This window comes from Ictalurus furcatus, chromosome 12 (genome assembly GCF_023375685.1).
Source record: "Ictalurus furcatus strain D&B chromosome 12, Billie_1.0, whole genome shotgun sequence".
NCBI classification, from domain to species: Eukaryota; Metazoa; Chordata; class Actinopteri; order Siluriformes; family Ictaluridae; genus Ictalurus; species Ictalurus furcatus.
Window position 1 is genome coordinate 20,202,770 of NC_071266.1, and position 13,831 is coordinate 20,216,600.

Sequence of the window (13,831 nt, forward strand, 5' to 3'; positions counted from 1 at the left end):
AATAGTTGAAGTAGCAGTAATAGTACCTCTCTTGCATACGGTGTTTGTGTGATAGGTGCAACACTGACCAAGATAAAGCACTCACGAAAGATGAATGAATGACGTGTTGTTCTTATTATTAATGATCTGCAAGCTTCCCTGTGGTGTTACATTAGCTGCATTTGAGAAAGATCTGGTGATTTCATTTATTTCAGGGGAAGCATATTATAGTGTCTTTATGGTTGTAGCGTAAGTCATGGCTTGGTCACTATAGTATGACAAAAAACATGACAAGGAGTACGTTTACAGGAAAATAAACAATAGGGAGTGTGCTGTTACCTGATATGAAGTGAAGTTACTGTCAACACCCATAAATTGATTAGTTTCATATAAAAGTGCATTACAACATGCTTCATTTGTCTTATTCTATGGCTCTTTGCCAATTTACTTAGTAAAGAACACCATGTTGTACCTTTAATTATTTATGATTATGTTGAATGTTGTGGAATGTGGATGAAACAAGTTAGTTCATGTTTTCACGTATGTTATAGTAGCTATAAACAGTCATTCTCTCTCTAGTAAAAAAAAAAAAAGTTACATTACACAGAAACTAGAAAGCTTGTCCGATGTTATTTGTATCTGTATTTGCATCTGTTTAGAAAAATATATTATACAAATGCTTATAAATGAAAATCAATGTCTCATGATTGCAGTGTACATGCTTTCTTTCATGCTTACACAAATTTATTTATTACTAAATGAACTGTAAAACTAATACATGTTTAAAAATCATTTCATTTACAAAGAATAAAGAATTAAGCCTTATTGTTTATCCAGTGGAAATATACAGTATGATACTAAAATATTTTTTTGTGGAGAATTTATAACATTACCCATTAAGAAATAATGCTTTGTAACCTATGGATATATGTATAAAGCTAACAATCTATGCCAATCTATGACAATGTATAATATAAGACAGTGTTACCCATGCTGTGTGCATATATATATATATATATATATATATATATATATATATATATATATATATATATATATAATATGTGTGTGTGTGTGGTGTGTGTGGGTATATAGGACATCATTGTGGAGCTCATGCGTTGTTCTGCCGTTGCTGGCACTCACGTGGATGTCTGCAGTGTTAGCCATCACAGATCGGCGCTCCACACTCTTCCAGGTGCTCTTTGCAGTCTTCGACTCAGTCCAAGGCTTCGTCATCATCACTGTTCACTGTGCCATGAGGCGGGAGGTGAGCAAGATCCTTACTATGACTCAGAAAACACTGATGCATTGTGCTCACAGTGTGTATAAGAGTTTTCAGTCATTTGTCAGATCATTTTTGAAGGAATATGATCTTGAAGATGCTATACTGCTTAGCCTGGTTCTACTGCTGCATTTAATGTGACATGTACAATTCAAATATCAATTATGATATTATAAAAGCATGCCCAGAATTAACAATGCAAAAACACAACAATTGAGGGATGTACTTAACATTTCTTTGTGAAAACTCCTCATGGATGGATATTTTCAATAATAATAATAATAATAATAATAATTTATTTTTAACCACCTATGACACAGTACAGATACACTTCAGAATATAATAATATAATAATAATAATAATAATAATAATGTAATAAACTTTAAATAAAGGAAAAGGAATAAAAATAATAATAACAGGGGTATAAAATAAAACACGCACAGTTGTTCAGTTCAGTAATAACAATAATAAACCACCACATTATTGCTGAGGTAGAAACCATAACCCACCAACAATTTTAATAAAAATGGGTTATTTTTCTGATAGTAGTCGCAGCAGTAGTAGTAATAGCAGCAATATAAGTTAAGAAATTATAATAACAAACAAACAAACAAACAAATAAATAAATAAAAGAAAACTCATTCTTTCTTATAAGTTAAAATATAATATAACATAATATAATATAATATGTCTTAATTGTAAAATTGTTTGTTTGTAAAATGAATCTGCTCTGAGGGGGTCATTAAAGGGTTTCCTGGGTGTAAAATGTTTGAGAACCCCTGTTCTTGAGAACCACATACTTCTATAGAAAGAACTGAAAATATGACCAAATGTATTCTGTACGCATACTGACATTTAACATGCTAAAACATTGAACTCTGGCTAATAGTACACCATGCTAAAACATTGAACTCTGGCTAATAGTATACCATGCTGAAACACTGAACTCTGGCAAATAGTACGCCAGTAAACTTAGTCTTATAGATTCCTGTTAATCATTCTAGAAATGTTTCATGTGCATTTTTTTTATAGTGAACTTGTTTCCTCATTGCTCTTTATATGACAGAATATCAATCATTTGCAAGATAATAGGATGGTTATGTAAATCAATTATTGATCATGTTTCTCACCTTTCAATTTCTGACAGCTCCTTTAAAAAAATTACATCAGCATAGTACTGCAACACTAGGTCCTTAGAAATATATTTTTATCCAGATAAAGTCCCCTGTATTTTGAAATTCCAATAATAATACAACATGGCATGCATGACAGATAACATAATAAAACTGAGAGGAAATGAACAGATTTCAGTAGGATGGGCATCCAACTAATATTTTGAAGCAAAGTGATGTAGAATACATGTAAGGAAGAAAATAATCCTTGACAAGGTGGAGTGAAGTTTTAATCCTGGAAGTTTGACTATTCGGGTTGATGACAGTTATACACAGAATGCAACAAATCCAAAAACATTAGCAGAGGCAAAGTCAAAATACCAATAACCCAAATCCAGCAAACAAATATATAGGCAAAGGGCTAGGCAAGGAGCAAAGTTGAGAACAAGTTAATACACAAGATCAGTATCCAAAATTGCAGACTTTGCACAGAAGTTCATTTCCATATGCTTTTCATATCAGTTACCCAGGAAATGAGCTGAAAATCCAAAGAAGTCATTCAAAATTCCGGGGAGGGTGCCCCCTGGCACTCTGGAGGGAAATTACACGGGTAGATGTTACACATACATTTTAACAAATCCTGTCACAAGGATTTTAACACATCCTTACACATACATTTTCAGTTCTGTCACAAATCACTTGTCTAACATAGAAACTGGAGTGTGACTATACAGGGTTTTATGGTAACCACCAGGCTCTTGGATTAAAAAAAAAGATGACACTCCTGTGTTTTAGTTAAGATGTAGATACTAGAAAAGTACTTTCTTTCTTTCTCTTCTAGTAACAAGTTTTTACATATTGCAATGAATAAGAAAATGTTAATTTCTGGGGTGTCAGTTACTATGTGAACATTCACAACTTCTGCACAACTGTCAATCATTCCAGACTCTTAAATCAATTGTTTCATCTGCTGTTTTTATTGGGAGAAAAAACAAGATTCTTTTGATATATTTATATTTATCGCTGACATATATGTATACCACAGTGTTTTGCCAAAGATTACAATGTTTTTAATTTTTATAATGTTTTTTTATAAATGTATTAATTAACAATATGTCTTGCATTTAACATTATGTAAGGGATAATCCATGGCTAGGTGTGCATTACACGATTTTAATGCAGGATGTGGAGGAAAAGAACCACCTGACTTAAAGTGGAGTGCATTAAAATCGTGTAATGCACACCTAGCCATGGATTATCTCGCTTATACCACGGTCATTTGCTAGCTTTGACAAGTTAAAGCTGTCATTGATGTTTGCTGTGGAAAATGTGACTGAAAGGGTAAAAATAACTGTTAGAATTCTGCCCGATGTAAATCATACACAGAAATAAAATAGTGTGATAGGATTTCACTTATCTCTACATTATTAGAGAGCGAGAGATTATCTGCATTTGTGCCGCATCTCTACTATATAACTGTATGTTACTATGGTTACACTTATTTATAGGCAGCACATTAATTTAGAATGGTGATTAAACTGACTGGAACCTGTGCATTTAATGGGTTGACTGCACACCTTCCAGCTAATCAGAATCAAGTATTCAAACAGACATAAAGCAACAATAAACTCTCTCTCCCTCTCTCTCGCTCTCTCTCTCTCTCCAAAAAAAAAAACAAAAAAACTCAGCGTCCACATACAAGTCCCTGTTTATGAGTTCTTACTATAGAAATAATATCTTATTACAATTAATATAAACCTTTCATTTATGTTACAGCCAGAACTACTTTCCGAGCCGTGCTGTTAAAAATATAATGCACACTGTCTTTCCAATCAGATTCTAGAATCCATCCATGCTGTGGTATAAATATGTTTAATATATAGTTGTTGTTGTTTTTTTTTTTCCCCAGCATTGAAAGTATTCAGTCCTCATTAGAAACAAGAAAAAGGAAAACATGGCTAACACACAGATTTCACATTAGTTACTTGTTACTGTCTGACTAAATATATAATCTTCTTGTTGTTGGGGAAATATTGACCATAAATACTTTTGTTTAGATTACATCTAACACGTATGACAAAATCGTAGTTACTGTGACATACATTCTTACTGTTTTAAGGTAACCATATATTCTTGCTACGTTCCAAGATATAGAACATCGTTATCAAATAACATGGCTTTTTATTTTAAAGACACTCTATAATGGCATATCTCTACGGAAAACAACATTTGGATCCACATTAAAATTATATAAAAATTCGTGCAGCATTTACACGACGAGTGATTACATATCTAAGTAACATAGAGATGTCCTGAGAATGTAGGGTTATTTCTACAATTTTTAGATCCTACTCACAAATAAAGCAAATATAGTCAAAAATAGGCCTAACGGGGTAATGCATATATGCATTTGTGTCCTAATTTATTGTGTTATTTTTGGATTAGCTTTCATAAAACAAGCAGTAAAACTGGATGTAATTGAGGATTAGTAAAAAAAAATCACGAACCTGCACCATATTGTTGCTCCAAATCACCATAGTGGGATTATGAGGATCAGAACATTATGACTGAGTCAGAAAGTGCATGCTAAATTTCCATACATGGCAACTGCAGCATGCCCATACCCACAATGCATCAAGGCTTTGATCCAATTCCCTAGCACATGTTGAAGTTGGCTGAGTTTCACATTCCAGGCATATCACAAAATACTAATTTGGTTTCAGGGGGAAATAGAAGTGCTAAATCACTAAGCCATATACATATTTGAAATCAATACCAAAAAAACCTGGGTATTAGAGTAAAATAAATCCGGAATTATTTTTGCTAAATACATGAAAATCCCCGACAAGCATTCGATGTAATCCCTAATAGCTTTTTTGCATAACAAGAGAGCAGAGAGCAACCTAGCAAGTGTGTCGGTATCCTGCAAAGCCCACCCAGTTTGATGTGTAAATTACACCCAGTTAGGTGGTATAGACAACTCAGGAGAAAGAGAAATGACAATTATCACAGAGAATGAGAGACAGCAAGGAGACGGAGCATAGATAGATAGAGACATGGAGAGATGTGTACTGTAACACATGACATAAAGTATTAAATATGTCGCGCTCAGTCTGAATCATTAATGTTACATTTAAATCTGACAATGAGATGGCCAAATGGATGAGTATACACTACTCATTGTTCTCTACATCAAAGTGTATCATCTGTAGTTGGTATGTGCTAGGATCCTAGGGTGCATCAGTTGTAGACTAGCGTATTGCATTGCTTTGTGCGATTCTATGAACACATTAGATATTCTCCATGATGCTTTAATACACAAGTACAAAATTATGCCTTTCATAGTGAAGGCTGGGGATGTGGCTTGGACTGATGAGCCTGTATGTTTTGGATCATGAGCAGATCCTTTCTTACTCCATCACATTGGTAGAGGTTAATCTTTGTTCCAAAACTTTTGTGGCTCATCTTTGTATTTCTTTGCGAATACCAATCTGGCCTTCTGATTCGTTCTGCTGATCAGTGATTTGGATCTTGTGGTATGGCCTCTATATTTCTGCTCTCAAAGTCTTTGAATGGTGGATTGTGATACCTTCACCTCTGCCCTGTGGAGGTTCTTGGTGATGTCATTGACTGGTGTTTTTGTGTTGTTCTTCACAGCTCTCACAATGTTTCTGTCATCAACTGTTGTTGGTTTCCTTAGCCCAATGCTTGTGCAATGGCTCTGATAGAGTTTCCCTCTTTTCTCAGCTTCAAAATGGCTTGCTTTTCTCTGATCTTCATGTTGGTTTACCCTTTTTTTAACAACAAATGCAGTCTTCACAGGTATAATCTAGGGCTCAACCCAAGAGTAGACATGCAGAGCCTTTCATTCTTTAAACAATCTAACAGTGCACACCTGGGTAACAAGAAACATGGTATCAGTTACATGGTCCAAAATTTTTGATCACTTGAAATGGGTGGGTTCAAACAAAAGGTGCCATGTTCTAAGTTGTTTAACATATCTAGATGTAAATATGAAGAAATGAAAGCTGAAATTCTGATCTATCGTCTCATATTCGTCTTTAGATCTCAAATCCAAATGTCTTAAATGTATAGCGAAAACAATAGAATTGGCCTTGCTGTTCATATAGTTTCAGAGGGGGCTCTATATGTGAGATGTAGTGTGGTAAATATAGGCATTTTAAATGTGCTCATGCTGCATATTTCTGTAGCATCACTGAATAGTATTTCTACATAATAACGCGGTTAACTGTGGAAAAGCAGATTATTATAAACATCGGAGAAAGAATGTGCACTCAGACTGTAATAACTAGCACATAAAATGTATCCAGACCATCAGTTGGAGGCCATTCTAAGGATACCAAGCAGGAAAAAATATGAAGCATGAAAGGATAGTATAGGAATAAATAAGAAAAATATAACACTAGAAAGCAAGACAGAACAGAATGGGGTGTATTCATAATTATAGCAATATGTTCTTATTTTTCACATTTTTAATTTCATAATAGCTATTTTTATTTTACAAGATATATTTAGTTGCTCTAGCGAGGTCATAGCAATGCATATTTTATATTTGTATGGAAGAAACTGTGATGCAAATGAATATTGACCTAAATTTAATGTGATAAGGCATCAGGAGAAATAGGCTATTTCAAGTTCGCTGTCATTAATGGTGTCATTAGTGCTCTTATTATTTAAAGGATGTGTAAGCATTGACTATGCGGAAGGTTCCTCACTCAGGGGTATAAACTCATATCAAAGTTTCATTAGGAATCTCATCAGGCCACCCTGCCTCAATTGCACCCCTAACTAGATTAAAGTGATAGATTCTGCTTTGTGAGTCAGGTCTGTCTCCGTCTCCAGCATACTTATTATCATTATTAGTTCTGTGTTAGCAATAAACAGGGCCTTGGAAGGTATTGTTTACGCTTCCTTCCACACATTTCCTTCTGAGATGTTACGGATATATCAGAACGTTCGATCTTGATGTCCTAGCAGGGCCTATAAACAGGAGGGATAGTAAAATGAATATGCAGTTTAATAAACAATGGATAATTAAAGTCTTTCAGTCAGGAGTAATGAGCAGGTTGAGTAGCATAGAAGAAAGTGTGCATACAGCAGGGAGCACTTATATCCACATATCATTGAGAGTGGAAGTGTAATGCTGAGCTTCTTTTCTGAATTTTGGCCTCATCCTTCAGTGCTTAGTATTCATATTTAGCTAAATAGAAGAAATACCGTTTAATTACATTGTCATGTTTCTGCCTGGAGTTCTCTATTTCTTTTTTTAAGACAACCTAAAAAGAGATACCTTCTCCCATTATGCTGATGAAAATTTCTATTTAATACTGAAAGGAATGGAGCGCCATTATAACTGGACACTCCTTTTTTTTTTTTTTAAAGAATTCATACATATTAATCATTTGAATCCCTCTAGGCCGAAAACTTTTTATATCAGTGTTGGTTTTATATAGTTTGTCCATGGCTGCAGCATATCGTAAGATGGAAACGTAGTTTTGTTAAATGTCATGATCATTTCCTGTTGAGTGGATTTCAGAAAATCATGCCGTCACAGTTTCCAAAGCATCAGTTAATTTTCATATCAAACATCAGAATGGGGGAAATGTGATCAACAACAAAAAAAAACATCTAGTGAGAGAGATCAGAGGAGGATGGCCAGTCTGGTTTGAAGGGTCTGGTAACTCAAAGAAGCATTCTTTGCAACTGTGGTGAACAGAAAAGCATCTGAAAAAGCACAAAACCATGTGGCAGATGAGCTACAACAGCAGGTTCCACTCATGTTAGCCAAGAACAGAAGTCTGACGCTACATTGGGCACAGGTTCACTGAAACTTGAAATTGAATATAGTGGGAAAAGACCGGTTTTTCTAACCTATAACTTCAGCTCTTGACCTGTAGCTGCATGAATTTATGCACTGTGCTGCTGCTACTAATTTCTAATAAAGTGGATGGTGACATTATAGATAGATTATAATCTATCTATCTCTCATTCTCTCTCTCTCTCTCTCTCTCTTTCTCTCTCTCTCTCTCAGGTACAGGATGCTGTGCGCTGTAGGATGGGTGGATGTAAGGACGACAGTGAAAATTCGCCCGACTCCTGCAAAAACGGCCAGGTGCAGATCATGGTGAATAGCATCTCATTTCATCTCATCCTCTTCATACACTTCACGTGACGTGAAAATATAAAGCATTAGAGAACTGCAGGTTTTAATTTGTGTTTATCATTAAAAAGGCTACAAAATGTCCACATTATCAACCTTTTCATTTTCATTAACTTTCTTCATCCATTTATTTTTATTCTTGTATGATTGCTTTTTTTTTATTTTCAATAGGTCAGATCAGTAGATAATAATGGGGATGATAAATTTTCCTTCTAAATGTCTCTAGTTAAAGAGAGTCCTCTGTGTTCTTTTCCTTCACCCTTTTATTCCTTCTTTGACAACCAGAACCACAGGCATAGCTATAGCCACAGGCATAATCATTATCTATTCCCATGCCCTCACCACTCATTGCCCAATGCCAGGACTGGAATACAATCAGGCATTCATATATTGTATCTTTTAACCTCATTTGAACTGCCAAGGATTCTTTCTTTTCCAAAACATTACAATTTAATGTTAATGTTTAATTGTTACATTTATTTAACACCTAAAAACACTATTCAGCCCAAATACCTGGAACAAACTCAGATATAAATGTGATATACTTATTAATGAACAGTGTAGACAGTGTAGCTATATATGAACTGTGTAGCTAATATCAGCCAAAAACTGACAACAAACAAACAAATAAACAAAATAAATTTACTGAAATTCATTATATATATAGAAGACTCCAAAACACAGACACAAAAAGAAATCTGACATTGGAATTATATTGGAAAAATAAATCTATAAAGGCAACCAGGGAACAAGAATGAACCTCATACAATCAACCAATCAGGTCACAGAGCCTACCATCTGCATTTTGGAGCAGAAAGATTCATCAGACCAGGCAACATTTTTCCAATCTTCTAGCTTCAGTGAGCCTGTGTCCATTGTAGCTTCCTGTTCTTGACTGACAGGAGTGGAAACCTGACAGGAGTGTTGTCTTCTGCTGTTATAGTCAATCTGCCAGAAGGTCTAATGTGTTGTTGGTTCTAAGATGCATTTCTGCTCACCGCAGTTGTAAATAGTGCTTATTTGATTCATCATAGCTTTCCTGTAAGCTCAGATCATTCTGGCCATCTGTTAGACCTTTGTGCATGAAATCCCAGGATATCAAAAGTTGGCTGCACAAACCAGTCTGTCTGGCACCGTCACTGAGATCACAGTGTTTTCCTCATTCTGATGTTTAATGTGAACATTAACTGAAGCTCTTGACCTGTATCGGCATAATTTTATGGATTTCACAACTGCCCAATGATTGGCTGATATTGTGAGTGTAAACAATACATTGACATAAACATTAAATGATAATTGCATGAGTGAGCAAGGGTACCTAATAAAATGGCAAGAGAGCGAACCATTTCAAATATCTACTGGTTGCAACACCTAAAGCTTTAGAAGCTTTGCTTGCACAGCTGATGAAGGTCATGTTGAAGTTTCATAAGAGTTTGCAGGGGATTGTGCCCTAAAATGGATTAGCACCCCATCCAGGATGTACCCCACCTTGTACCCGATGCTCCCTGGGATAGACTCCAGGTCCCCCACGCCCTGTAGGATAAGCGGTATAGATGGATGGATGGAACAGTTAGCAGAGATGATGAGCCTTGCTCAGAGGTCAATGCAAGTTTACAGAGAGATGCATGTCTACCCAGCTTTAACTCACTTTATGTTGGACTGATTTTTGCAGTGATGTAGATGTAGGCTAATGTAAATTCATGATTGATTATAAACAGAATGATTATAAAGTTATGAGCTAAAATTGTACTACTATTGCCTAATAATGAATCAGACTAGAGTTAACAACAGCAATAATATGATTACATAAAATCAGAATTACATATAATAAAGTACAAGCTTAATGCAAAAACACCTTAACCACATGACAGACATGACATAGCTGAATTACATCAGTATTAAACTCAGTATACAAAACTATATTGTAAAGTCACCTAGCCAGCTTCAATAACCAGACCTGCATAATTCCCAATAAAATAAAATAACACATACAGTATTATCTGAGCACAGTATTTCTTCATTCCGTTTTCTTTTGCTTTAATATGTCAGTGATTCTTACATCCAAATGCTCTGGCATTTTCTCAACAATCTTCAATTCACCTGGAAAGTTGCTGTCATAAAGAGAGTGGCACTGTTAATGTCTCACTTTTAGATCTAAGCAGGATCTAGACTTTTTATATTAAATCTGCTCATCTTGTACCATCATTCAGGCATTCAGGATTCCACAGGGGTCATATTTTTGGTTGGACCAGAAAGAGAGAGCTGTATATGTTTGGGTTTTGAGTTTCAAAAGTAGGGCTATTGCTCCCCTGTTACACCACTCAGTGGAATAAGTAAAATATACATTATTAGAACAAGCACATAACCTAAGCCTAATACTAAATAGATAAACAAGCATTTTGTATTCTCATTTTGTATATAAATATTTCTGTAAAAAGAAATGTCTACTCATTAGTATGCTGAAGCTTTCTGTAAGGAAATGTGTATTTCACATTTATGGAAGGAGTCTCCAGTCGTAGGTTTTGCATGGTAATATAAGCCTATCATTTATGTCACAGGAAGAACTATTGTCGAGCTGAAGAAATGTAATTTAACCTTCTGACCAATCAGATTTCAGAATTCAACAGCGCTGTGGTAAAAACTACTTTTATCGCAGTCACGCAATGCATGTTCATGAAGCAGAATATAAATAATAGATTAATGTAATTCAAATCGATATTTCACATTACCAGTGATATGGGGTGGCAGTTTAAATGCTCTTTTGGCTGCGTCAGACTGTTTATAACTGAAGTGTTTGCGAGCAATTGGTGAAAACATCGAAAAAGTGATAAATCTGTTTCCATTAGTGTTTTTAGTCTTAGAGAAGAGCCATGTTGTTGTTGTTATTGGTTTTTTTTTTCTTCCTCTCTACTGCAGTGCGCTTAGATTTGAATATTTCACCAAAACTACATCATGCTTTTAGTTTGCACCCACACACTTCAAGGCAGTCCTTCGTCTGATCCGTGGTCAAGATTAAACTTATTACAATATAATCAGAAGGATGGCTTATTTATTTGAAGTATGTCTCAGCTTGCTGTAATCTGGATGAGTCATATATTCAGGAACAGTCTTAGTTTAATGAAATTGAATGAATCTGGATTGAAAATTCATAAAGAATAAAAGTGAAATAAAAGACTTGATGAAGTATTGATGCGATGTGAAATTATAATAGCAGTCAGCAATGAGAGAAAAAGCAGATAATCTATTGTATTGTCAGTTCCAAGAGTTGGTCAGTGAGACAGATAGACTTAGAGATGCAGGAGAGGCTATAAAGTCTAGGAATTTGGAAGTTCAGCTGAAGTTCACTGCTTTACGCTTTCCTCTGGTGGTATTTTAGACCCAGGCTTCAGAGAGTGCACTTAGCATTGCACCCTTGTGACCTGAGATCATAAGCTCTTCCAGTTTATGGGTCATTTTGAATAATTTTAACCTGGATGTGATGGATTCTGTTTATGAAGGTTGAATTCAACAACACAGGACAAAGATCTTAATTGAATCCGTAGATCTTTAAAGCATGTCTTTCTTCATAAAATTGTAGAGATCATTGACCAGCGTAATACAGCGTTTCAGTGATTTCTTCTGTGATTGTTGCAGAAAAAAAAAAGAAAAGATTTTGCTGTGGCTTTTTTCAGAATGTGCGATGCAACTTGCAGTTTCTGTGCTTATTTATTTATTTATTTATTTATTTATTTATTTTTACAGAAAACTACTTGAATTAGAAAAAATTGTAATTGCATGAAATTGTTTTGCATGGTCTTTTGCACTGATGTTTGTTGGTAAATTAGACCTTTTAGCTGTTCTCATATTTGATGCATATGAATTTAACAGAGCTTTGGCTGAATGCATGTTGCGATGATGTCACATGGTGCATCATGGCCCTGTGGAAATCTGTGGAAAATCTGTGGTCATTTTTAAACATCGCAAGCTCCTCCGAATTTAACAGAGTTTGCTTGATTTTGCGTTCATTTCTACAATCACTAAATCCTGGAGAGACTGATTCATAGTAATATGGTTATGAATATAGAGCAAAATGGCTAATACTAAAATAGCTAAAATGGCTAGTACTTTTAGCACAGCACTGTTGAATTCTCAAAGCTGATTGGCCAGAAGATATTTATTTTCAGCAACAGTACCTCTGACAGTACTGCTGGCTGATTCAAATCACAGGTTTAATATACCTGTAAATGTGCAATGTGTATAACGTGTTATTGTTTCTATAGTAACAACTCATTCAAAAGGACTTGTATGGCGAATGCTCAACATAATCTTACACTAATAATAAACATTTAGGCTGGGGATGCAATAATTGTTTATAGCTGCAAATTGCTGTAGTATAAGAGAAATATTATATTAGTATATTATTATGATATATAATGTTCATCTTTTAATTTTTATTATTTTTACAATTATAGAGTTTATTAACAAATTATTCTTGACATATTATCTAATACAGTGTCATGTCGGAAGCTCAAAACACTGCATGCTGTACAACAACTCGTGTGTGTAGTACCAGTTGTGGATTTTAGAGTGCAATCAATGGCATAGTGTGAACAGATTAGATGGCTAATTAGATAAGTAGCTTGCAGTCAGCAGGTTTTACTTCAAGTTCATTGAGTGTCAGGTTAAACAAGTGTCGACTGGTTTCTGTGAATTCAAGTGCATTTTAGCGTAACACACACACACACACACACACACACACAAATCACTCTTACAGAGTTGTGAAAAAATTACCATGTTCATATTACTGAGCCATGATGATGTTTTCCTCCAGTTTACTGGCTTAGAAAATATTTCATCGCTTTTGATCGCATTCTTTTGATCAATACACTCTCATTTCTGGTGTTTTCATTTATGTATTAGCATACAAACAATTGCAGGCACTGACAGCATGTATCTGAAGCATTCAAGCTTTAAAATCACTACCAATTTGTTCCCATCCAACAGGCATGATTGAGTGTATGATCACTTGATTGCATATTACCTGTTTAAAATTTTAAATGTGTACTAATCAAGCTGTACTTTTTGCAGCAGCCATATGCTCGATCCAGCTCTATTCAGGATAAATATTGAAATATTGAAATGATCCCTGCTGCTAAAGATTTTTTTTTCTGCTGTGGAGGTATTGCAATAGATTGTGGAGGTGTTGCAATAGACTTTCTTGTGAAATATTATATTATTATAGTTGAACCAAAACTTTTCATTTAAAAATGCTCCTTTCCACTCATCCAAATGCAGGT

General features: G+C 34.9%; 1 protein-coding gene across 9 annotated transcripts in view; it reads left to right on the forward strand.

Moving 5' to 3' along the window:
* Nucleotides 1-13,831, forward strand: part of adgrb2 (adhesion G protein-coupled receptor B2) — a 458,554-nt gene that overhangs the window by 365,439 nt on the left and 79,284 nt on the right. For all 9 annotated transcript variants that reach the window (XM_053638192.1, XM_053638184.1, XM_053638186.1 and 6 more), the window contains 2 exons: nt 1,075-1,246; nt 8,427-8,519. In XM_053638192.1, coding sequence (XP_053494167.1) covers nt 1,075-1,246; nt 8,427-8,519 — 265 coding nt within the window. The remainder of the gene's footprint in view (nt 1-1,074; nt 1,247-8,426; nt 8,520-13,831) is intronic.